General features: G+C 40.9%; 2 protein-coding genes across 3 annotated transcripts in view; both read left to right on the top strand.

Annotated features, from left to right (window-relative positions):
- The window catches only part of smad9 (SMAD family member 9), a 937,424-nt gene that overhangs the window by 481,873 nt on the left and 428,574 nt on the right, over window positions 1-26,977 (top strand). The gene's annotated exons all lie outside the window — the stretch shown is intronic.
- Window positions 1-26,977, top strand: part of trim3b (tripartite motif containing 3b) — a 52,411-nt gene that overhangs the window by 22,860 nt on the left and 2,574 nt on the right. Inside the window, exons 2-13 of the mRNA XM_037687957.1 lie at window positions 10,609-10,784; window positions 13,491-13,620; window positions 14,298-14,408; window positions 14,534-14,685; window positions 14,909-15,089; window positions 15,243-15,344; window positions 15,497-15,595; window positions 20,978-21,130; window positions 21,245-21,623; window positions 24,134-24,237; window positions 24,327-24,494; window positions 25,621-25,789. Of these exons, the coding sequence (XP_037543885.1) occupies window positions 10,639-10,784; window positions 13,491-13,620; window positions 14,298-14,408; window positions 14,534-14,685; window positions 14,909-15,089; window positions 15,243-15,344; window positions 15,497-15,595; window positions 20,978-21,130; window positions 21,245-21,623; window positions 24,134-24,237; window positions 24,327-24,494; window positions 25,621-25,789 (1,894 nt within the window). The 5' untranslated portion in view covers window positions 10,609-10,638. The remainder of the gene's footprint in view (window positions 1-10,608; window positions 10,785-13,490; window positions 13,621-14,297; window positions 14,409-14,533; window positions 14,686-14,908; window positions 15,090-15,242; window positions 15,345-15,496; window positions 15,596-20,977; window positions 21,131-21,244; window positions 21,624-24,133; window positions 24,238-24,326; window positions 24,495-25,620; window positions 25,790-26,977) is intronic.

Raw genomic sequence — 26,977 nt, 5'->3', positions numbered from 1 at the left:
AGGACGTGGTCGATCTCAGCCAAATGAGAGTCCAGTGTTGGCTGCCTCAAAAGGATGTCGTCCACGTAGATCAGTGTCCCACGCTCGTGGGCGTCTGGACATGCTTTGTTCAAAAAGATGTTGAACTCTGCAGGTGAGTTAGCGTAGCCAAAGGGACACCTGGTAAAGGTGTATTGTCGGCTGCCAAAAGTGAAAGCTAGTTTGTGTTGGTCCTCGGCGCGCACAGGGATGGTCCAAAAACCAGAGGCGACGTCGAGGGTCGAGAAGTACTTACCATCGGTGACCTTTGGCAGTTCCTGATGGAGCTGAGTCATTGGCCACCTGGATAAGGGTACCTGTTTATTTAGCTTTCTGTAATCTATGGTAAGTCTCCACTTACCATTCGGTTTTAAAACTGGCCATAAAGGCGCAGAGTAGGTGCTATTACATTGTCTGATTATACCTTTGACCAAAAGGTCATCAATGATCTCCTGGACAGGCTGGTACGCTGCCAGAGGGATCTTGTATTGTCTGACAAATGTTGGCGGTGCGTTGGGTGGGGTTGGGATTCTCACTGCGTGGAGTGAGGTCAACCCACAATCTGTTGAGTCAGTTGAAAATGACTTTTCATATTTTAAAAGAACTTGGCGAAGTTTGTCTCTTTCTTCATCAGATGTCAGAGCGTCGGCTTGGGCGACCACCTGATCAATCAGTGATGAGACTGATAAGGGTTCTTGCTCCTTGGGGAGCTCCAACGAATCCCTTTCTGAGTCGTCAGGCCTGTCTATGGGTAAGACACCATAGGTTTGAGGTCCTTGGTCGACGTCATCGGTTGAGAAAAGAGCTATGGCCTGTGTTGGTTTTGTGAACCATACTGGCCCAGCTTCTTGACTCGGTACCAGGTTATCTGGGAGTCTTCCCAGAAATGGAATGCCTAGTTCAAAATCATGAAAGTCAGTTGAAATCAACCATCCTAGCATAGTGTTTTTTGGGATCAGCACCTCATCCATGCCCGTGTTACACACAGCAATAGATGTGGTCCTGGAGTCAAGACTCACTTGGTTTGTGGTTTCCACGGACAGTCCCAAGTTGAAAAATGCAGGAGAGGGTTGAAAATATGCCTGTTTATGGCTAATAGCTTGTCCAGCTATGATGTGGATTCGCACCATTAGGTTAATCACCTGAGGTGGTACTGTGGTGGTTTGGTTGCTAGCAACTTGGCAGGCCTCTGGAATGGTCTGCCCAGCCCTAAGGCTCGCTGTGTCTAGCACAGGAGGATCCTTTGTGGCTGGCTTTAGGGACCACAGCACCTTGTTGATGGTGTCCACGTGGACACCTAACCTTACCAAAATGTCAGAGCCTATGTAGGATGCATGTGGTAAGTTTTGGATAACGAGAAACGGGTGAACCAGTTCTCGTTGGTTCCAGTTCAGTTTTAGGTTAATGACTCCTTCTGCGGTCATTACCTGTGAACTATTGGGAACTAATGGAAAGCGGAAAGCTTTTTTAATTAGTTCTAGACCAACGTGTTTGTGAACCAAGGTTTCATAGAAAGCTCGGTTAATTGCTGATTTATCTGTCCACAGAGACAGAACAGCATCGTTGGTGTGGGACCCTTGGATCTCTACACCCTTAACTACCAGTGGTAGGTAGTGTTTGGCGGACTCTGACTGCTCCAGCTCACAGAGGAGACTGTCTTGTTGGGTCAGAGTTTGGACCACTGAGTGGGTCTCTTTGGTTTCACATGATGTCAGAGGAGTACTCACCGGGCTCGTGTCCTCGGCTGAGGAGTCCTTTGCGCCTTCCGCGGTACCTGCTGTTGGGCAGTCTGTGTCACACTCCGGAGGCGTATCTATTGGCAGTGGTTTGCTCACTGTTGTCCACATTGTTTGATCACCATAATCTATAATCGCGTCGAAGCGATTTATAAAATCCTGGCCAACCAAAAATGGGAATGAGTCAACACGAGACACGTGTACCGGGTGGTACAGTGTCATTTTGCCAATCTGCATGTGAACCATTGCAATAGCTGTCAGGGTTGTTCTCACCTCTGAGAGACCCTGCATTTCTATAGCACATTCAGAGAGAGGTATTATCCTGTTAACACTGGCAGCGGCCGTCCTCAGCTCCTCGAACAGTTTAGCTGACATAATTGTTATGTCTGCCCCACCGTCCAAGAGTGCTTCGTGTGTGAGGACACCTTCGAGTGTTACTGACAGGTACGCCTTTTTGGCGACCCCCTTTCTGATAAAGTTACACAGAAACCTCTTGGGTTTTTTCTGACGCTTTTTCACGCGTTCAGCCTTATCTGTGTAATCTTGGTTTGTCTGAACCGTCAGCACAGCAGAAGCTGTTTCTGAGTGTTCAGCTTGCGATGACTCGTCATCGTTTGTGTGTGTGTTTACCCCCCCTTCTTCTGATGAGGGGTTGTTTGAGGCAACAACAGCAACGTCTTGGTGTGTTCCACCGACATCTGTAATGTTGTCATTCGCGCCCTCAGATGTAATAGGGATTACATTACTGCAAAGTGCTCCTGGTTGGGTTCCCATGTCAGTGTGTTTCAAAGTTTCTAACAACCTGCGTATTTTCTCTGTCTCTTCCGAGCTCAGAGGTGTAGGGCCTTGTTTCTGGAACTTTTGTGATTTTTTCGCCTCGGTTCGTTTCGTCCAAGGTGGGGGACGGTCAGGTACGTCTTCCGGGGGTTCCCTTACGTACTGCCCCTGATGATATTGTTTCCCATATCGTTGCGTCCTACGCTCACCCTTTTTACGATAATCACGTTCGTCCTCCGAAGGAGGAGCTTTTTTGTCCCAGCGTGCACCTTCAGGACGCGGTTTGTTAGTTTGAACAGACTGTTTTCTCTCAACTTTCTTAGGAGGAGGTGGCGAAGCGCGCCGTCCTTCTAGTTCAAGAGGGAGGGGTTTAACCTTTACACTAGGAAACACTTCTATGGGCGTCTTAGCACGAGAACATGCTTCAAACACATTCACAGCACACTGTCTAATCTCACTGATGGATTTTTCTCTGAAATTTGCCATCATTTGTACTGATTGTCTAAAATCAGTGTGGAGATTTTTGCTGAAAACAAACTTAAAACCTTCATCTTCTTCCATTCCGGTTTCATTTCTGTTACCAAAATAAGCTTGGAAGATTCTTTTGTAATAAACTCTTGGATGTTCATTTTTACCCTGCGTGACCTTGTCTGCAGCTGGGAAACCAGCAGGTCCTGTGCAGGAGTCGTACTCTCTGATCAAAGCTTCACACAGAAGGTTGTAATTCCTTCTCGTTGCATCAGGTAGACGCTCGATAAAGGTGAACACCTCTCTGTCCGAAGTGAGCCGTATCAGACTGATCTTATCCTCAACCGTAGCATTAGGATAAGATCTCAATCTGAATTCAAGATCTTTGAGGTACGCTTTTGTTCCAGATGACCCCATCGGTCCAGGTACAAAGCGTTGTACATATTTTGAGATTTTTTGCAAATCATCCATTGAAGGAGACAGTATCAACGGTCTCTCTTGTGTGGTTGGTGGTGCAAAGTGGTGAAGGTCTGCTCCTACCACCCGAGATGGGGGTGGGGGTGACAGCATGGTGTTAGGAGGAGGAGGTGCATATCGGTGCAGGTCTATCCCCACCACCCGAGATGGGGGTGGGGGTGACGGCATGGTGTTAGGAGGAAGAGGTGCATATCGGTGCAGGTTTGTCCTTACCACCCGAGATGGGGGTGGGGGTGACGGCATGGTGTTAGGAGGAAGAGGTGCATATCGGTGCAGGTCTGTCCCTACCACCCGAGATGGGGGTGGGGGTGACGGCATGGTGTTAGGAGGAAGAGGTGCATATCGGTGCAGGTCTGTCCCTACCACCCGAGATGGGGGTGTTGGAACGGGGCTAAGGGGAGGAGGTGTAACAGCCTCTGTCTGGGGTGGTTGAGGCTGACCCGGGCCCTGACCTTGTTCGTCTCTGAGTCTCAGACCAGCTCGCCCCATATCAGAAATCTGGTTCGTAGTCGTAGCTAGATTCTCCTCACAAGCTGTCAGGCGCTCCTGTGATGTCTGACATTCACTTTGTAAATTCAGACATTGTTGGAGTATCATCGCCTTTTCTGCTTTGCAAACGTCCAGCTCCTTTAATGCGACCTGCAACTGTTGTTGTAGCACATCGTTATCTGAACACGCGTCTTGGTACGCACGTTCTTTATCCCTAATCTTCCCCTCATAGGATTGAGCCTGTACTGACAGCTCAGTCTTTGAGAGGTCCCTATCAATCTGAAATTGTTTTTTCTGCAATTCAGACTCATTCATCAATACGTCACACCTCTCCTTTTCAGATTCATATCCACTGAATAGCATGACATTTTGTGCAACCTGATGGTCCAATTCCGCTTTGAGAAGCAGGGAAATTTTTGCCAACCGTTCACGGCTCGATTTTGTGTCCTCTGACACTTTAGCTGCTTTTGCCAACCTCTGCAGTTCCTCATCTCTTTGATTGTCATCAAAGTCTTCTAATTGCCCTAATTGAGTACCAATAATTGAATTTGTTAAAATATATAAAGCCGTCTGGACGGCATCTCTGGAGTGCTAGGGGTCAGTGTTTACGTCTTCTTCCGCCATTATCTGCTATTTAGAAATTAAATAGGAGATGTAATTGTTTAGGTGGTAAAATAAAATCAGAAGAGTTTCTCTCTACTGATATATTTACTCTTATTTAGTGATTTAAAAATTAAACGTGCATTATCTCTTAGCAAATGAGCAAACTCTATCAATTCTGTGAATATCTGAACTGTACCTTTTTTGTTAAAAGTTTCTACCTTTTAATTACCAGTGAATAAAAGGTTTGTTGGTATAAATACCTTAATAACTTTTTAAACGCAAGATAACAGTTATTATTCAGCTTTGAGGAACGTTTATTAACTCGAAAATGCCTTACAGAAAAAAAAACGTTTAATTTCACTCAAAATACCTAAAAGCGAAGTGAAAACCTGTGATCTCCAGTCTCTCCAGAAGATGGCAGTACAACCTTATTAATTTTAACTCAGACACTGTTAGTGTTATCCAGTAGGGGTCACTATGACTTCCTGTGGCGTCCGGTCGTTAGCTGTTAGCTTAAAACTAGCATTGGCTAGAGTCGGTTAAAACCAACATTTCTGAACGGATTTTTACTCAAACGTGGCAAAATTTCAGCAATTAGACTTCGAAGAACTTAAACAGCGTTTCAGAACACAGCTTTAAAGCGCTTTTCAGCTTTAAAAAGCAGATTTTGTTCCCTATGAAAACGAGTTTTCATTTCCGGGTCACGTGACTGAATCCGCCAATCACAAAGCAGCACGGGGGTGAGAGGAAATGACGTAGGCACGTCATTCACTTTCTCAGCAAATCAGAGCGCTTCACAGCAGCCAATCCAAACAATCACGAAGCGTTTTTGCAACTAGCATGTTACTGTTAGCCTGAAATAAGTTCGTCAACTTTCCGTCTTTTAAACTGTCAAAATGCACCAATTTCTGTTACAAGTGTCACGAATCAAACTCTGAGCTGCACGGAGTCGGCGCCCCGGCATGAAAAACGTCTTTCCCACCATTTAAAACAATCCGGTCGAACTTTCTCAGAACCGAGCCGGAACCAGAACAGAACCGGACCAGAACAGCGTCTGGAACACAGTTTTAAAGAGAATAAAGCGTTTCCACAGCTCAAAGCCAGCTTTTTAGTTACACATAACAGGCGTACAATTTCAGCTTTCACAAGACATATGACTCACAATATCAGCTTCAAACATCCCAGCGGAACATGCAGCGTCTTTGCTCCAAGCGCGCAGCTCCAGCACGCTGCGTAAACATGCAGTGTTTTGACTGCTACTTTCCTCATGCCAACATGAAATATCAATTATTACACGAATACACAGTCCATTTATGAGCACGTGACGGGCCACCAAAATGTAGATGAACAGATGCTCAGATATATTCATCAATTAACACGGATTCCTCATTTTTCTGGACTGAATAAAATGTGCATTGAATTTAATGAAATGCAAACGTGAGACGTCATTTATCTTTGACCCATCAAAATGAATGCGGTCATTTATTTACAGAATCAAAGTTTAACATCAAACATTTACATTAATTTGGCAAAATATGAAAATAACACATAATCAATCAGGAAAACCATACGGCCATGATTTTCCGTTGCTTCACCACAGACATTTATGAAACTGTACAATTATGATTTTCATCCACACGGCGGTGGATGAGCACTTTACACAGACATTTCTAAATTATCTGGAAGGATTTCTACTTTAGAGAAGAATTTAAAGATGAAAAGGAAGTTAAAGGGAGTAAAAGATGGTATGTGAGGGAGAGTGTTGAACAGAACGGCACTCTCCGGGCTTTCTTCAGCTTCTTCCTTACAGTACACTTAGGTGGTGAAATCGACTCTTTTACCTGGAGATGTCTCAGGCGAGATTCCGTTTAACGCACCCTTTCAGCGTCTCCGTAGGATGGCTGTGAATCGTCCGGAGTAATGGCGAGATTCTGTCCGACACAAGCTCACCTCAGTGGAAAATGTTATAATCCCATGAAACTCGGAAGAGCTCTGTGGTCATGTCAGGGTCTTCCCGGCTCCCACAGCAACTGCCAGCACTAGGACATATCAGAACTGTCCGCACCGCCGAACTTCTCCAAACCCACAGAACTGGGTAAACCAGGAAGTACCGACATTTTAAAGAGCTCTTTTCCCGGTTCATTCGGGAGTCTCGGATTGGTCCAAAACAACCAGACAGGGGTGTGTTTTGTGATGTAAGAGGGTTACTAAAAGTCAGAAGACAGCAAGAATGTTATTGAACAGATTAAACTGTTCTCACAGACAGAGAGTGTTTTGTTTTGGCGAGTTTTAGAAACAGGTGCAAAAACCCCCCTGTTGACGTCTGAGAGGATGTAAAAACAAGGCAGTTGTTCCAACACATGTCTGCTTCGATTCCTGACCCTGGAAAACGCACACTTGCTCATTCAAAGACAGAAATCAGAAAATGCATAATTACTCTGTAACAGCTTTAATATGAATTCTAACTTTGCATGAGAATTAAAAATCATTACACTGTTTCAGTTAATAAAATCGATTAGTTCACTGTAACATCTAAAATGGTTTGAACTAAGACACTTTGATTATCAACATTTGTAAAATAGTAATGATAATAGAAAAGAGAGTGTTCTTCCACTTGAATTTTCAAGAAAGAGAGTCTCAGGATGGGTGAACCTGTATTTCTGGATTCAAATCAATGAAATGACAGTTCCTGTCCCACAAGGTTCTTAAGGTCAAGGGTTTTGACCTTAGGCTTAGTCTTGACATCAGGTTAAGTTCACTACAGCTGCACAATCATATGTGAGCAGAGTAAACAGAAGGGGGCTCAACACACATCCCTGAGGAGAGCCAGTGCTGAGGGTTATGGTGGAGGAGGAGAGGTTGTGGATCCTCACTAACTGTGGTCTGTTTGTTAAAAAGTCTAGTACCCAGTTGCAGATGGAGGGGCTTAGTCCTAGTGTGGATAGTTTGTCCATCAGGGTTTGGGGGATCATGGTGTTGAAGGCGGATGTGAAGTCCACAAAGAGCATACGGACGTAAGAGTTTTTCTGCTCCAGGTGGTTGAGTGCAGTGTGGACCACAGAGGAGATTGCATCCTCTGTTGATCGGTTCTCACGGTATGTGTACTGATGAGGGTCCTCGTTGATGTTGATGGTTGTTTTGATGTGAGTCATGACCAGTTTTTCGAAGCATTTAGCGACTATTGGGGTGAGGGCCACTGGCCGATAGTCATTCAGACCAGTCACTGTAGAGCTTTTTGGGACTGGGATGATGGTGGCAGTCTTCAGGCAGGTGGGAACTGTCTCCAGGGTAAGTGAGGTGTTAAAGATGTCTGCCAGCACCTCACAGAGCTGATCAGCACATTCCTTCAACACTTTTCCGGGGATGTTGTCTGGGCCAGTTGCTTTGTGCGGATTAATCCTCCTGAAGGTACTCCTTACTTCTGCTGAGGTCACGCTGAGATGCTCTTCATCCGGTGGCGAGGTGAGTCTGGTGCTGGGTGGTCTGTTCGGGTCTTCAAAGCGTGCATAGAACTTGTTGAGGGCATCAGGCAGAGATGGGTCTTTGGGACATTGTTCGCTCCTTCCTTTATAATCTGTTATGCACTTAATGCCCCTCCGCATGCTCCGAGGGTCTTGTGAGATGAATTGACCCTCGATCCTCTTTGCATATGTGGCCTTGGCCCTCTTAATACCAGCAACCAGCTCTTTTCTTGTCCTACTCAGCTCCTCTGAGTTTCCAGACCTGAAGGCAGTGTTCCTGGCTTCCAGCAGGGTACGCACCTCTGCATTCAGCCAAGGTTTTCTGTTTGGGTAGCTTTTAACATTTCTGATAGTGGAGACTGTGTCAGTACATGTACTAATGTAACCCAGTACTGAGGATGTGTATTGGTCAAGATCAAGCGAACCTCCATTTTCAGCAGCTTCTCTGAAAACCTGCCAGTCTGTTCGATCAAAACAATGTCTCAGTATGGGTCCACTGTCCTGGCTCCAACATTTAACTTTCTTTTGTACCGGTCTGGAGCGTCTCAGCGGGGGCATGTAAGCAGGAGCCAGGAAGATTGAGATGTGGTCTGACAGTCCTAGGTGGGGGCGGGGTTCGGCTTTGTATGCATCTTTTACGTTCGTAATACATGCAAAACAATTTTTTTTCTGGAATTTGACAAAAATTACTAATTATTGTAAAATTTCAAACAATATTATCGTTTATCGCAATAATTTCTGAGACAATTAATCGCCCAGCAAAATTTGTTATCATGACAATCCTAGTCACAAACAGGAAATCATCAGACATTTTGGATTAAAAGGATTTGTTTGACCTGAGTACAGTTTAGAACAAACAATGGAGAAAAAAAAAAAAACAGCAATGGTGGAAGTAAAATGGTTTGGAGCTGCTTTGGTTCAGGCCTCAGCAGAATGCAGAGTTGACTTTGAAAGCAAACGTTGCACCTAGATTCGATTTTTCAGCAGAATTTGATCACGTTTTGTACTCATACATCCATTAAATGTCTTAAAAAGTGACTGAGGTTAGGGAGGAACAAGGTGAAAGAACAGTTTTAAATCAAACATTGCAGAAAAATCTTCAAATATCTATAGCACAATAAAGTTTGGAAGAAAGATCAAAGGTTTTCTCAGTTTTCAATTTTATTCTACACATTGTTTTACGACTGTAAAGTCCCAGTTTATATAAAAAGAGAGGGATGACGGTGTATTTCTCCAGAGCATAAATAACATGTTATGTAACTGGGTGAATGACGAGCTCAAAGACAAGGAATCATTTTGTCTTCTGTCCTTTTTCTAACAACATTAATGCAGTTTGAATGTTCACCATTGTCAGCATGTTAGATGGCTTTTCATCTCTATAAGATAAGAGGGAGATTACTTGGAACAGCGCTCTCTGGGTTGGTACACTGTGTTGCTGTCCTTTAATGTGGGCCATTTTGAACATGCTCCAGTGACTGGATTACATTTCAGCTGCCGGCTGTGTTTACTGCAGCTGGGAAAAGCGGTTTTACTCACCGTGCCTGCAACTTAAGGCAGCATGCAAGGCAATCTAAAAGCTTACTAATTAGTATCATCGAGGCAGTTTAAGCTTTTAGTTTCCTCCTACATTTTTCTGCAGCTCTCCCCTAAATGAGGCCTTTCTACCTCACAGTGTTAGTGCCACAAGCAGCACATAAGCATGAGCAAAAAAAGTTTGAAAAAGGATTAAACTTAGGTTCAAAACATCAAAGTTCATGCTCAATAATCCAGGTAGAAAATCCACCAAAGTTCAGTCATGTCATTTAGATGGTTTCTTTTTTATTTCTTCTTTTTTTTTTTTAGACGTTTCAGCCTTAATTCAAAGGACTTCATCAGCGAGCATGAACTTTGATGTTTGGAACCTCTTTAGCTGTGGCTGCCTCAGAGGAGTCGAAGGGGGAGAGGACAGAAACCATCTTACTTTTTTGGTTGCATTTTCTTTTAAATACCATTTTATTTTCTCATGTTAAAAATAAAATCTTAATTTGTACACATCCTTTATGATTGTCTATTGTTGTCTTTGTTGTCCACTGTTGTCATCACTCTTTGTTAAAATCAGGTCTCTTGTGAGTCCCCGAGGCTCAATGGGATTAACCTGTATAAATAAAGGTTGAATAGATCTTGTCACCAGCAAACTGGTTGGTCCACTATGTTGGTTTGCTGCTTGTGGGACTCAGTTTGTTGTGGCTCCTCGAACTGATGAAGTCCTTTGGATGAAGGACAAAATGTCTCAACAAAAATAATAATTAAAAAAAAAAAAACGTCCAGATGACCTGACTGAACTTTGCTGGATTAAATTTAGGATTTCTGTATGTCCCTTTTAGCTCACTCTCACACTGAGGTATTTTGGGTTTAACCTAGAAATAAGAGCATAACAAAGGACACGTTTTTGTGCTGATCAAGGAATTATATTTCTGTTTTTCTCTGTTTCTTGGTACCACAGGAAAGGCATTTGCTAAGCAGTTACTTTTAACGGGGACTTGAAAAACGGAGCTAACGTGCTGAGAACGTTTCATTTTGATATTTTTACCTCTTTGCAGGTTAACTGCTGTCATTGCATGTGGCTTTAAATGTCCACTGCCATGGCCAAACGTGAGGCCGGGAGTCCAAGTCCTGTGGTGCGTCAGATAGACAAGCAGTTCCTGGTTTGTAGCATCTGTCTGGATCACTATTGCAACCCCAAGGTCCTGCCCTGTCTGCATACCTTTTGTGAAAGGTAACTAACTTTTAATTTCTAACTCTAGCCTGATGTGTTCTCATATTTTGCAAGTTTAACACTTGCATCAAAACTGTTTTTAAAAAGTAGTTTATTGTAGTGTTTATATTAAAATGGAGAATAAAGTGGGGCTATGTTGTTAAAAAAAAAACTAGGATAATGTTTTTAAACTGGTTTACTTCTACATCTAGCTAGTGATAGTATTTGCTGAAAATGACTCTCAGCTACTACCAAATCTAATTTTTGTTCACTATCTGTAAAAATGACAGTTATTGCCATTTTTGTGGTCATAAATGTCAGTTAGCTGTGGCAGCCATCTTAAATTGGGCTGACTCCAAAGGTTAATTTCATGAACTTTAATTCAAATTAGTTTGGTGGTTTAGAACAGGGGTTTTCAAACGTTTTGGGTTCAGGGACCCCTTACAGTGGAGAAAAAGTTTCAGGGACCCCCTCATAACCCTCATGTTTATTAAATAATTTTCTTCAATTTGTCTCTTTAATGCAATGGAAATATGTGTGTAACATAAATACTTTGTACTTAAGACCTGTAATTTAATAGTGTTAATACAATTGTTATACTTTTAAACATGGGGTATTTTTCATTCGACACACTTAATTAACAACATTTTTAATTTCAACTTCCAAAAATTACAGTTTTGAGAAAATTAACCGTCTCAAAAACCACTTTAAAACTTTACATATTCACATAATGAATTGCTACTTCTTCAAATTATTACAGAAAACTCTTTGCTGAAAAGAATCATAACAGCAGTACCAACAGGGCTTCATTTGTAAACCAGTCGATGCTGGTATTCAAATAGTGGGGGTGGGGGGATGGGGGTCTTCCCCCAGAAAATTTAAAATAATTCTAATGCGACTTCCTGCATTTTGGTGTATTTTAACCGGTTGTTAAACATTTACGTGCTTGTAAAAAAAAAAAAGTAATAATAATATATATACAGTGAGGAAAATAAGTATTAGAACACCCTGCGACTTTGCAAGTTCTTCAACGTAGAAATCATGGAGGGGTCGGAAATTTTCATCTTAGGTGCATGTCCACTGTGAGAGACATAATCTAAAAATAATAATAATCCGGAAATCACAATGTATGATTTTTTAATAATTTATTTATGTGTCACTGCTGCAAATACATGTAAGTATTTGAACACCTGCCAATCAGCAACAGTTCTGTCCCTCAAAGACCTGTTAGTCCTCCTCTAAAAAGTCCACCTCCACTTCACTTATTATTCTAAATTAGAAGCACCTGTTTGAGGTCGGTAGCTGCATAAAGACACCTGTCCACCCCACACAATCTGTAAGACTCCAACTACTTACATGGCTAAGACCAAAGAGCTGTCCAAAGACACAAGAGACAGAATTGTAGACCTCCACAAGGCTGGAAAGGGCTACAGGGCAATTGCCAAGCAGCTTGGTGAAAAAAGATCAACTGTTGGAGCAATTATTAGAAAATGGAAGAAGCTAAACATGACTGTCGATCTCCCTCGGACTGGGGCTCCATGCAAGATCTCACCTCGTGGCGTATCAATGATCCTAAGAAAGATGAGGAATCAGCCCAGAACTACACGGGAGGAGCTGGTCAATGACCTGAAGAGAGCTGGCACCACTGTTTCCAAGGTTACTGTGGGTAATAAACTAAGACGTCATAGTTTAAAATCATGCATGGCACGGAAGGTTCCCCTGGTTAAATCAGCACACGTCCAAGCCCGTCTGAAGTTTGACCATGACCTTTTGAATGATGCAGAGGAGTCATGGGAGAAAGTTATGTGGTCAGATGAGACGAACAACCTCCTTCCCTCAGTTACAGCATTGAAGACGGGCCATGACAATGACCTGAAGCACACAGCCAGGATAACCAAGGAGTGGCTCCATAAGAAGCACATCAAGGTTCTGGAGTGGCCTAGCCAGTCTCCAGACCTAAACCCTATAGAAAATCTTTGGAGGGAGCTCAAACCGTGTTTCTCAGCGACAGCCCAGAAACCTGGCTGATCTAGAGAAGATCTGCTGCAGTGTGTGCACACCTGCTGAAAAACTACAGGAAACGTTTGACCTCTGTCATTGCAAACAAAGATACTGTACCAAATATTAACATTGATTTTCACAGGTGTTCAAATACTTATTTGCAGCAGTAACGCACAAAAAAATATTAAAAAAAATCATACATTGTGATTTCCGGATTTTTTGTTTTAGATTATATCTCTCACAGTGGACATGCACCTAAGATGAAAATTTCAAACCCCTCCATGATTTCTAAGTGGGAGTACTTGCAAAGTTGCAGGGTGTTAAAATACTTATTTTCCTCACTGTATATAGAACTCATTTATTTATTTTACCCCAAGCACTGACTTGCGGACCCCTGGGAGCCCAGTTTAAGAACCACTGGTTAAGAAGATAAATTGTTAACAGAGAAGTAAAAACACCACACACAGACATGGAATAAACATAATCATCCGCCTTCGTCTTTCGACGGCAGGTGATAACAAGAGTCAGAACATGAGGTTGGCAGAGGATCAAAATGAAAAGCTGGCTGTTGTTTTTGAGGACAGGTGGGCCAGGTTAAAACATGCCTGCATTCTGTTCCACTTCTTTCTCCACTGAGTACCTTTAATTTGAGAGGGAATTATTCACAATGATTCCTCTGCTCAGTTTGACACTGTTGCTATTCAACGGTCCATTTTCTTTCTTCAGTTGTCTCCAGAACTATATTCCTCCAGAGTCTCTGACTCTCTCGTGTCCAGTGTGCCGACAGACTTCCATCCTGCCAGAGAGAGGAGTGTGCGCTCTGCAGAACAACTTCTTCATCACTAATCTCATGGAGGTTAGCTATGCGCTATGCTTTTAATAGAAACAATGCTTTTGTCATATTCAATGTATGCATACTCCTATAATTAAAAAAAAAAAAGATTAAAGACCAGTGGAGTAAGCAATAAAGCAAAGTAAAATCTATGTAAATGTGTACATGCTAGTGATCTTTTTATGCTGCTTTTTAAAGAAAACTACTTTTTTTTGGAGGGGAGGGGACATTCTTGTAGGTTTGAGGATTGCGGTCATGCTGGACCATTTACTTGGACTTTTTGGACTTTTCAGTTGAGTACACAGTGGGAACAATCGATGATAACCTGGGGACAAAGAGAATGATTTGGAGCAAAAAAGCTCAATGAATAGGTAAATAACAACTTGACTGAAAAGTCTTAATAGAAACAAATGTAGAACCATCTTATCACCAGCAAACTGGTTGGTCCACTGTAGGAGTGTACTGCTTAGTGGGGAAAAAAGTTTGTTTGTGGCGCCTCAGACTGATGAAGCCCTTTGGATGGAGGGTGAAATGTCTGTCAACAAAAACAAAAAGAAACTGTCCAGATGACCTGACTGAACATTGTTGATTTATTTTTACCTGGATTACTGAGCATGAACTTTGATGTAAGAAAAAAAAAAGTTTTTACAAACATGCTCATACAAAATGACCATAGTGAAAATTGTCTTGTTTTGTTCTAGGTCCTCCAGCGTGAGCCCGAGTGCTCACAGCCCCAGGCCTGCAGTGTGCTGGAGTCAGTCAGTGCTGCTGCAGCAGGGAAGCCCCTCTGCTGCCCCAACCACGAGGGAAAGGTAAGAAGCCTTTTTTGTATTTACTATACCGGTACGTATCACCAAAATGGTAGAAATAGTGTAAAGTATTTTTTGATGTGTGGAGATCAACAGCAGAATGTGATTCAGGTCATCTTCCTCTGCAGGTGATGGAGTTCTACTGTGAGTCTTGTGAGACGGCCATGTGTTTGGACTGCACAGAAGGTGAGCACCGGGAGCATGTGACAGTTCCGCTGCGGGACGTCGTGGAGCAGCACAAAGCTGCGCTGAAGACACAGCTGGATGCCATTCACAGCAGGTGGGCACTTTGTATCTTGATGGGCCTCACAAAAACTTCTCCCACAGCTTGATTTTGATGTTTTTACATTACAGGTGATAAACTATAAAAACTTACCAATGATTTAAATGTCAAATCAAGTCTGACAGCCAGCGTTCTAGGATGGATCTATTTTTATTTCACCTAAATGTGCCTGCTGTTCTACAGCTTTTAGACGAGAACCTTACACTGGTTTGTCTTGCAGGCTGCCTCAGCTAACAGTAGCCATCGAGCTGGTGAGCGAGATCTCTCGGCAGCTGAATGATAGAAAGAACGAGGCAGTGGCAGAGATCACCAGCACGTTTGAAGAGTTGGAGAGGGTGCTGCATCAGCGCAAGGCAGCCCTTGTCACGGACCTGGAGAACATTTGTAGCACCAAGCAGAAGGTTAGATATCCTTTTACATAATCTGGATCCTGTGGAAGACAACCTGTGGTTCTCATGCATAAATGCTTTCACTAATATTTTACACAGTTTGTTTCTAATGCACCAGTTTTTTTTATTTTTTTTTGTCCTGTTCTTTCACTCATCTGAGCACAGGTCCTGCAGGCCCAGCTTTCATCTCTGCTCCAGGGGAGGGAACACATTCAGAACAGCTGCAGCTTCACAGAGCAGGCTCTGAGCCACGGGACTGCAACTGAGGTGGGCGGCTATGTAATCACTTGGAGGCTATTAGCAGGGTAATAAACCAGGCTCAGCCTTTACAGGAATCAGTGATGTTGTGTATTATTTTCAACAACTTAATATATTTTAAAGTTACATTAAAGCATCATGTGTGTGATCTGCAAGTGCAGGTGCTTCTGGTTCAGAAGCAGATGAGTGAGCGTGTAACTGCTCTGGCCAGACACGACTTCCCTGAAAAACCGCATCAGAATGCTCACCTGGACTGTCAGGTATGACACTGGCTTCAATGTGATGATATTCCACTATTCTCACCAAATAAATGTGGTGTTGTAATCATAAGCAGAGTATCTGCAGAAAAGTTTTTATTTTATCATCCCCCACCACCAAAGGTGAATGTGGAGCAATGAATAGCATTTTGGCCCATGTCTATGCATATGTTCATTTGTCCATACAAATATTAAAATATCATATTGATCTCTAAATGGATTTTAACAAACTCTCTGAAAGGAATCAATGGGTTGCACTTTAAAGCATCACGTGCCTCTAGCAAGAGTTTCAACCACTGATGAACTTTTTGAGTTAATCTATTCAATTCAGTTCAATTCAGTTTATTTATATAGCACCATGTCACAACAGAAGTCGTCTAAGGGCACTGAACAAAAACATTCACGTACATTATAAGAGCCAATTAATAAAAGTTCTCTATCTAAGGAAGCCAGTAGATTGTGTTGAATCTTCACCTTGTTGCAGTCTCCCATTTTGAGCAAGCACAAAGGCAACAGTGGAAAGGAAAAACTCCCTTTTAACAAGAAGAAACCTCTAGCAGAACCAGGCTCAGGACGAGAAGCTATCTGCTTCGACTGGCTGGGTTTTAGAGAAACAGGAAGAAGGAACAGACAAACACAGAATGACAGGTCCAGATGTACTTTCTGTTAGAAGAAAGATAAAAAACACGTTAATATAGAAATAATTACAAATGCAAACAGGTAGAGTAGAACAAGTAAAAACAGCAGCAGAGTGAGGAAATGTGGTCAATTTGTCCTCCAGCAGTATAAGCCTATAGCAGCAACTAAGGGATAGCTCAAGAAACCCAAGCCAACCCTAATTATAGGATTTATTTTTCAAAAACTCAACTCAACTTTATTTTGGTAAATTACCATTACAGAAAAAGGAAAACAATATAGACTACTTTTGACAAATCAATAATTTACCAAAAAAGGAATAGGCTGAAGCCGAGGCTTATACTTGCCTACCCTGTTCATAGACTCAGCAGTCTTCAATAATAATATATATCTACTGTCCATATATATACATACATTACATATACACATATCTATATAAAAATATGTCTGTGTATATGTATAAGCATACTTACATTACATACATACATTGTTAAACACTACATATATACATCTACATAACAGTATAAGCTTTTATAATTTTACCTTTTATGGACCTTTTAAAGCTCAACAAAAAAGCACATAATTTGAGTTCATCATTCAATTCATTCCACAATTTCACACCGACAACTGAAATGCATCTAGATTTTACTTTACTTTTCTCTTTAGCTTGTTCAAATATTAATAAACCTCGTAAATTATAATTACTCTCCCTTAACTTAAATAATTTCTGAATTCCAGAAGGAAGACTTTTATTCACTGCTTTATACATTATTTCCAGTATTTTTATATTTACAATGTCATTAACTTTTAAGGTGTTACTTTGAATAAAAAGTTTATTAGTTGGTTCACAATATCCCACTTTATTAATAAGCCTAATTGCTTTTTTTTGTAACTTTACTAATATGTCAATAGTTGTTTTATTAGCATTTCCCCATATTTCTGCACAGTATGACAAATAGGGCATAACCAAGGAAGAGTATATAATATGCAAGCCTTTTACATTTATTAAATCTTTTATTTTAAACAATATTCCAACAGTTTTTGAAACTTTATTTCTAATATATTCAATATGAGGCTTCCAACTAAGTTTGTTATCCAGAATGATACCTAAAAACTTTGTCTCATAAACTCTGTCGATTTCAACTCCATTTAGATGTAACTTTACATTATTGTAAATCCGATTACCAGAAAATACCATAAATTTTGTTTTTTGTCCATTTAATGATAACTTATTGTAATCAAACCACTTTTTTAACTCAGTTAGCTCTTTTTCTACTATTTGTATTAGTTCATCCATATTCTTTCCAGAAAGAAAAAAATTTGTATCATCAGCAAACATTATAAATTTCAAAATATTGGATACTGTAAAAATATCGTTCACATAAAGTATAAATAATTTAGGTCCTAGAACCGAGCCTTGAGGAAGACCACATTTTATAGTTTCAGTTTGTGACTTTGTATTGTTAATTTGTACATATTGTAATCTATTACTCAAGTAACTCTTTAACCACTGATGTGTAACCCCCCGTAAGCCATATTGTTCACATTTCCACAGTAGTCGTTCATGGTCAATAGTGTCAAACGCCTTACTTAAATCAATGAACACTCCCACTGTATTAAGTTTCCGATCAACTGCTGCAGCAACGTGTTCCACAAACTCCATCACAGCTAAAGTTGTGGAGTAGTTGTTTCTGAAGCCGTACTGGTGTTCATTTAATATATTGTTTTTATTAAGAAAGGAGTCCAGCCTTTTTATGAATATTTTTTCCAGGATTTTAGAAAACTGTGGTAGCAATGAAATAGGTCTATAATTTGTTACATTTTGCTTATTACCATTTTTGTGGACTGGAAACACCTTGGCTACTTTCATTTTATCAGGAAATTCTCCAGTTAAGAATGATCTATTACAGATATAGGTGATAGGTTTAATAATACTATAAATAACTTCTTTCACAATAGCCATATCAATATAATTACAGTCTTTGGATTTCTTATTTTTTAATTTTTTAACTATTTCGATTACCTCACTTTCACTCACTCCTCCAAGAAACATTGTATTAATATTATTAAATGTATAATTGAGTTTTTCATCTCTAGCCTTTGGCAACTCATTTACTAAATTAGGACCAATATTAACAAAGAACTGATTGAAGACTTCAACAATATCCTCTTTATTTTCCATTGTGCTGTTATTATGTTTAATACACATTGCCAAATCTCTGTCTTTATGATTTTTAATGACACTATTAATTATCTTCCAAGTACCCTTAATATCATTGCTGTATTTTTGCAATAGCGTATCATAATAATATAGTTTTTGCTTTCTCAGCACTGATGTTAATTTGTTTTTATATTTTTTATATTTTTCTTCTTTTTCCTGGGTTGGGCACCTAATAAAATCCTTATATAACTTGTTTTTCTTTTTACACGACTTTTCCAGACTCTTTGTCATCCAGGGAGTCAATCGGTTTTTTGATGTTTGTTTGTATTCTTTAAAGGGACAATGATGATTATAACTTCTTTCAAATATTTCCAAAAATGTATTATATGACTCATTGACGTCATCAACAAAAACATTTTGCCAATTATAATTTAGTAACTCTGCTTTCATTTCTTCCACAGCTTCAGGTGATTTAACTCTAACTAGATTAGGAGCTGGCTTTGTCATATTTAAATTAAACTGATGACTAGTATCCAACACAGTAAACACTGGCAAATGATCAGTAATATCAGTTATCAACAGTCCACTTTTTGTTTTCACATTGAACTTATTTATAAAAATATTGTCAATCAGTGAAGCACTGTCTTTGGTTATTCGAGTAGGTCTTAATATTAAGGGATAGAAACCTAAACCAAACATTGTGTCGACAAATTCAGTTGTTTTGTTATGTTCATTATATTTCAACAAATCAATATTAAAATCCCCACAAATAAAAGTAAATTTTTCATTATACCTCTCATACATCTCTAATGTTTTCTTACTAAACTCATCTATGCATGAGCTAGGAGTTCGATAAACACAACTAATTAACATATGCTCAGATCTATTACCCTCAATTTTAACAGATAAACATTCCATCAAGTTATCAACTGAAAATGTCATTTTATCAATAACCTTACATTTCAGTCCTGACTGAATAAACAGTGCAACACCTCCTCCTCTTTTGTTAAACCTGTTTTGAACAAACATTTGATATCCATCCAGACCATCCAACAGTTCATTTCCTTCAGTGATCCAGGTTTCTGAGATTGCTACTACACTAAATTTCTCATCAAATCAAAAAGGAAATACTTAAGCCTAGTCTTAAAAGTAGACAATGTGTCATGGACAGAAACTGGAAGTTGGTTCCACAAGAGAGGAGCCTGATAACTGAAAGATCTTCCTCCTATTGTACTTTTGGAAACTCTAGGAAGAACAAGTAAACCTGTAGTCTGAGAGCGAAGTGCTCTGTTTAGGAAATATGGAACAACAAGATCTATAACATAAGATGGACCTATGTTGTTGAGAGCTTTGTAGATTAGAAGTAAGATTTTGAACTCAATTCTGAATTTGATAGGGAGCCAATGGAACAAAGCTAAAACTGGAGAAATATGATCTCTCCTACCAGCTCATAAAAAAATCTGACAGCAGCGTTTTGGATCAACTGAAAACTTTTAAAAGAATTTTTGGATGCCCAAATAATAAACAAATGCAACAGTCCAGTCTAGACGTGATAAACGCTTGGACCAGTTTTTCGGCTTCACTTTTTGACAAGATGTTTCCAATTTTAGTGATATTATACAGGTGGAAGCATCTGATTCAAAATGGCTATCAACATCACAATCAACCTTGGCCTACAAAAAATAGCTCCATCTCACTGAATTTTATAGATATTAACCTAAAGTTTGGCATAGCTGAAGCTGATAGTCATCAAGTGTTAATAGGTCATGTTATATGTTATGTTGTTATGGTGTTTATTTGTCATATGCAGGTTAACACAAGGTCAAGAGTGCAATGAAATGTTCAGGATGAGAAGAACCAATTTGATTCGCTAAAAACAAAACAAATACAAAACAAGAAATACTAAAGCATGCAATAAGGGTACAAAATAAAGGACCAAAAAGTGGAAAAGAAATATAATATTTACAAGGTCCAAAAGAAATATAGTAAACAACAACATGGTAGACTAGAACGGTGCAAGTAGGATGAATTTGTATGAATAAGTATTTCACAGGTAGTAATATAAGGTTAAATGTACATGATATATATTGCACATAAATAACATATGCTACACAGGTTGTGTGACAAGTTATTGCACAGGTAGTGAGTAACACTGAGACTAATTGAATTATAATGGTAAGGTAGTGACATACAAGATATATGGCATATGTGACATACATGATATATGGCATATATGGCCTGAGATATGACATACATGGTATACAGGTATTAGGTCTTTGATATTATTTACTTTTGTTTACCATCATAATACGTTTTGCTGGTTGTGATTATGTGCTTAATAAAACTAACTTTGATGTAGCATTTGTTAGTTAAACATATCGAGAATCAGATCATTTTGTGCGTGCGTGCATGTGTTTCAGACTTAGTAAAAATCTGAATTCAAAAATTAACATTTTATTCTGTTTTGTTCTCTGGCATTAAAATAAGGAAAAACCCATTGTCCTCATCTGCACCAATAATTACATAAAACAATCTTGAGTAAAATATTGCATCCAACAATAATGTAAAGTTGTACCTGTCTGCTCCAGGTAGAGACTGAAGGTCTGCGGCGCTCGATCCAGAACCTTGGTGTCCTCCTCACCACATCAGCTGTGGCACATACGTCTGTGGCAACAGGAGAAGGCCTGCGACATGCAGCAACTGGCCAGCACCACACTATTACTGTGACAACAAAAGACAAAGTATGATCTTTAAGCAAATCACTTCCATTTTACATCTTCATTTAGCTTTTCATGAAATTCTTGTTTTTGTCAATTTAGTGGTAATTCCATAAAATTACTGATCAATTTTTGCAGGATGGAGAGTTGGTAAGGATGGGAAATGCCATTTTAAAAGCAGAGATAATGTCTGCTGATGGCAGCCGGGCTGCAGAGATGGAAATAGTAGACAACAAGAATGGGACATACGAGGTGGGCTACACCATACGTTCTGAGGGAGAGTACTTGTTCAGCCTGTTGCTGTATGGACAGCCAATACGTGGCAGCCCGTTCCGCTTGCGAGCCATCAAGCCATCAGATGTGCCGCAATCTCCAGATGACATGAAAAGAAGGGTCAAGTCCCCCAGTGGGTCAGGGAGCCACATCCGTCAAAAAGCGGTACGACGGCCCTCCAGCATGTACAGCACCACCAAGAAGAAGGAGAACCCCATAGAGGATGAGCTCATCTACAGAATTGGTAAGACAGATGAACGCATGGAATAAACCATGAAATGTCTTTCATAAACATGTTTGATCTGGTTAAATATGAATCAAGATTTACATTGCATCACCGCAGATCTGTTTCTTAACTATGAAACAATTGTTTTAACTGGCACACTCCAAACCAGGACGACTTTAGTTCATGTCAGGACACACTGGAAAGTAAACTTACCAAAACCTAACAGAGGATGAGAACTTTGAAAACAAACACATCATTAAAACCTACTGTTCTGTCAAAAGATCTAACCCCAAAACACCAAAATTTAATTTAGAACTGTTCATTGCCATAAAATTTAGAAATTAGATTACACAAAACTGCATAAGAGGTGGTAACATTGTAACTTTAATGCATTGCCTGTCCCCAGAAAGAGTTTAGTTAAGTTTAAATATAACTAAATTAAACCCAGGGGCAGTGCCACTGGATTGGTAGACTGGGGTGGTGGTTCCCCTCTTGAAAAAGGAGGACCGGAGGGTGTGCTCCAATTATAGGGGCATTGCTCTCCTTAGCCTCCCTGGTAAGGTCTTTTCAGGGGTACTGGAGAAGCGAGTTCGATCGATGGTCGAACCTCAGATCCAGGAGGAACAATGTGGGTTATGTCTTGGCTGTGGAACACTGGATCAGCTCTTTACCCTCACTAAGGTCCTCAAGGGGTCATGGGAGTTTACCCATCCAGTCTACATGTGTTTTGTGGACTTGGAGAAGGCATTCAACCATGTTCCTCGGGGTATGCGTGACTATGGGATTGGGGGCACATTGTTACGGGCTGTTCAGTCCCTATACAAGGGGTGCACGAGTTTGGTTCGCATTGCCCGGTAGTAAGTCGGACACTTTCAGGGTGGGAGTTGGACTCTGCCAGGGCTTCCCGTTTCACCGATTCTGTTCATAACTTTTATGGACAGAATTTCTCGGCACAGCCAGTGGACAGAGGGTTTCCAGTTCAGTGGCCTCAGGATTCCCTCTCTGCTTTTTGCAGATGATGTGGTCCTGTTAGCATCATCGTGCCGTGATCTTCAGCTCTCACTGGAGCGGTTCGCGGCCGAGTGTAAAGCAGGCTGAGATGAGAATCAGCACCTCCATATCTGAGGCCATGGTTCTCAACCAGAAAAGGGTGGATTGCTCTCTTCAGGTCGAGGGTGAGGTTCTGCCTCAAGTGAAGGAGTTCAAGTATCTCGGGGTTTTGTTCACGAGTGAGGGAAGAATGGACTGTGAGATTGACAACATAGATTGGTGCAGCATCTGCAGTATTGTGGACGCTGTACCGGTCCATTGTGGTGAAGAGAGAGCTGAGCTGTAAGGCAAAGTTCTCTGTTTACTGGTCGGTCACGTTCCTACCCTCACCTATGGTCACAAGCTCTGGGTAGTGACCGAAAGAATGAGATCATGGATACATGCGGTTGAAATGAGTTTTCTCCGCAGGGTAGCTGGACTCTCCCTTAGAGATAGGGTGAGGAGTTCAGATATCCAGGAGAGACTCAGAGTAGAACTGCTACTCCTCTACGTCGAGAGGAGCCAGTTGAGGTGGTTCAGGCATCTGATAAGGATGTCCCCTGGGCGCCTCCCTAGGGAGGTGCTTCGGGAATGTCTGACTGGGAGGAGACCCTGGGGAAGACCCAGGACACGCTGGAGAGACTATGTCTCTCGGTTGGCCTGACAACGCCTTGGAATCCTCCCAGAAGAGCTGGAAGTTGTGGCTGTGGAAAGGGATGTCTGGGCCTCCCTGCTCATTCATTCATTCAACCTTTATTTAGACAGGTAAGTCCCATTGAGCCTCGAGGACTCATTTACAAGAGAGACCTGATTTCAACAAAGAATGATGACAACAATGGACAACAGCAACAACAATAGACAGTTATAAGCAGCTCAAGCTGCTGCCCCTACGACCCAACTTCGGAATAAGCGGAAGATAATGGATGGATGGATGGATGGATGGATGGATGGATAAATTAAACCATCCATTTTCCTCACAGTTGTAGGAAAAAAATCCAGAAACTGATTTTATTCCATCTAAAACAACTGGAGCACATAATTTGACCAAAAAACACCCAACAATGTTCAGTCAGGTCATCTGGACAGTTAATTTTTTTGTTGAGACATTTTGCTTCCAACCGAAAGACTTCATCAATCTGAGAAGTCACAAACAAAATGTTCTCCCCACTGAGCAGTACACTCCTACAGCGAACCAACAGTTTGCTATTAATACAATGGTTTCTGGGGGCTGTCCTTTCCCCTGTCAATCTGCCACATCCAAAGTGATTCAAGACATCAGGTTCATACTCAATCATCCAGGTAAAAAAATCCAACAATGTTCAGTCAGTTCATCTGAACAGTTTCTTATTTTTGTTGAGAGATGTCTCGCCCTCCATCCAAAGGACTTTGTCAGTCTGAGAAGTCACAAACAAACACCCCAAAAACACGTATCGGGGATGAATAATTAGGCACGGTAAGACTTTTCCACATTTACTGAGTGCATAATTGTTTTCTTTTAGGTTCCCGGGGCAGAGAAAAAGGTGAGTTCACCAATCTGCAAGGAATATCGGCCTCCAGCAATGGCAGGGTAGTGGTGGCTGACAGCAACAACCAGTGCATCCAGGTGAGACTGCCACACGGTGGAAAACACACCCAACTGCAGCCATGTTTGCATCTCTAGACATGCAGATTACTGTTGTATAATCAAAACAGGTATTCTCCAACGACGGTCAGTTTAAAATGCGCTTTGGGGTCAGAGGTCGTTCTCCAGGACAGCTGCAGAGACCAACGGGTGTCACCGTGGACATGAATGGTGACATTGTAGTAGCTGATTATGACAATAGATGGGTCAGCATCTTTTCCTCTGATGGCAAGTTTAAGGTAAGCTCTCACACATCTTAACTTTGCAACACTGTTTGCCTTATTTTATAGCAACAATTGGTGCTTTGATCTTACCTAGAGCATCCTGCTTTTGTAGATTAAACATGAATGAAGGAAAAACTGTATGAGACACACAGTATGTTCATGTATAAACCAAAACATTCTTCAGCTGAACAGCTCCAAAACTGAGGTCATGTTGATTGGCACTCCCCATCATCTCCAGTCATTTTCCATAACAGCTATAACCTTTTCTGGTCAGGACATACATTCTCCTCTGTGGGCACTAGCCAGTTCAGTTTGATCCCGATCTTTCCTTTGACTCCCATGTGTGAAACCTTGTTTTGTTTTTTTTTCATCTAACAAACATTGCAAGTCTTAGCTTATCACCATCTTGGCTGGATGCTGAAAAAATTGTCCATGCTTTTGTGACTTCAAGGCTCTTTTTGGCATCTCAAATAAAACCCTTCAAAAGTTCATCCAGGGCAGCACAGTGGCGCAACTGGTAGAGCTGCTGCCTCTCAGCAAGATTGTTGCTGGTTCATATCCCGGTCCAGAGGCCTTCCTGGGGGGAGTTTGCTTGTTCTCTCCGTGCATGCATGGGTTTTCTCCGGATACTCCAGTTTCCTCCCACAGACCAAAAACGTACGTTAGGCTGATTGGTAACTCTAAATTGTCCCTAGGTGTGAGTGAGGGAGTGAATGGTTGTTTGTCTCGTTTGTCTCTATGTGTCCCTGTGATGGACTTGCGACCTGTCCAGGGTGTACACCGCCCCTCGCACAGTGATTGCTGGGCACCGGTGACCCAAAATGGAAGAAGCGGGTAAAAGATAATGGATGATGGATAGAAGTTCATCCAGAACAGCGCTGCTAGACTGTTGACTACAAAACATGAGCACACCACATCAGTCCTGCATTCTCTTCACTGGCTTTATGTCTGTTCCAGAATACAATGAAATATTTCTCTTCTGATTTTAGTGATTTTTATTCTTACTTTTAATTTATTTTGTTTGTATGAAATGTAGAACCAAGAGATTTATGGATGTAAAGTGCTCTGCAGTGCATAATTATTGTTATAGTTCTAAGTACACCTTCAGAATCAGTGTCTCAAATAATTTATTCTGTTTCAGAATAAGATCGGAGCGGGCCGCCTCATGGGACCTAAGGGTGTGGCAGTGGATAAGAACGGACACATTATCACAGTTGATAACAAAGCCTGCTGCGTCTTCATCTTTCAGTCCAATGGAAAGCTTGTGACAAAGTTTGGAGGCAGAGGGACATCCGACAGACAGTTTGCAGGTGAGAAACAGGTCTAAACATTTAACAACCAGAAACGTTCAATCCGTAAGAGGCAGGATTGTGAACATCGTTTTAGCCTCATCTTGGATCTATACAGCATTATAAAATGTGTGTATCGTGCTTCTACATTTGAACCCCATTTATTTAATGCTTTTTAATTTTCAATCATACATAATGAAATTAGCATTTGTTTAAGGAATTCCTATCTCTGGCCATCTTGAATGCCAATAAGGTTTTAAACAAAAAAATATTAGTTATAGATATGCATCCGTGTTGACTCCAGCAGTTAATGCAAAAGTTTTAAACAAACATCTTATACAATTTGTAAACACTTAAAATATGTGTTGGGGACTGGCCTCGGCTACTACACCTTTAAGTTTGAAATCTCTAAACTTGACCAAGTTGTAGACATTTCTGTTTTTGTTAGGTTTGAGTAGCCGGGGTGGCCATCTTGAATCAGGTTCCCGATTGCCTACCTTTCATGATGACAAACAAAGTGGGAACAATGAAGAAGTTCATTGTCTTGTCCACAGACACTAACCTACATGATTAGTCTAAGAATTAAATCCAAGATATTTTGATGTAAAAACAACCACTTTAGGCATATTAAAGCACAATAAAAAAAATAAAAATAAAAAAAACGATGACAACACTGTGTTATTCCAATAAAAATTGTCTGATGTTAAAAGTGTTCTGCAACATGTTAAGCAGTTTTTCCTTTGTTTCGGACAAATTTACAAAATAGTGTTTATTATAACACCCCTGTTTAATTTAGACAAAGTCATTGGTGCTACAGGGAATACATAATAATATTAATAATAATAATTTTGGGGAGTGGTGGCACAGAGGTTAGAGCAGGTGGGCCTGTGACCGGAAGGTCACTGGGTCAACCCCTCGCACTGACAACATCAAAATGTAGGTGTGGAAGGTGAAACACCCCACAGACCTGTGGCGACCGCTGAAGAAGGGAGCAGCCAAAACATAAAAACCCCCAATAATAATAATTTTTAGTGTATGGTGGTTTATCTGGGTTTTATTTGCCCTATATTGACACTCAGCAATGATGGGTAACAGCTAATAGTGGAACAACATTTTTGCTTAGCGAATTAGCATTTTCATTAACTTTGGAAACCGTTGGTGGAATTAACTTCCAGTAAATTAGATTTCACCAACTTTTAGTCCGATGAC

Source organism: Nematolebias whitei, chromosome 14 (genome assembly GCF_014905685.2).
Source record: "Nematolebias whitei isolate Nwh7 chromosome 14, NemWhi1, whole genome shotgun sequence".
Taxonomy (NCBI): domain Eukaryota; kingdom Metazoa; phylum Chordata; class Actinopteri; order Cyprinodontiformes; family Rivulidae; genus Nematolebias; species Nematolebias whitei.
This window is presented reverse-complemented; position numbering and strand designations above follow the sequence as displayed.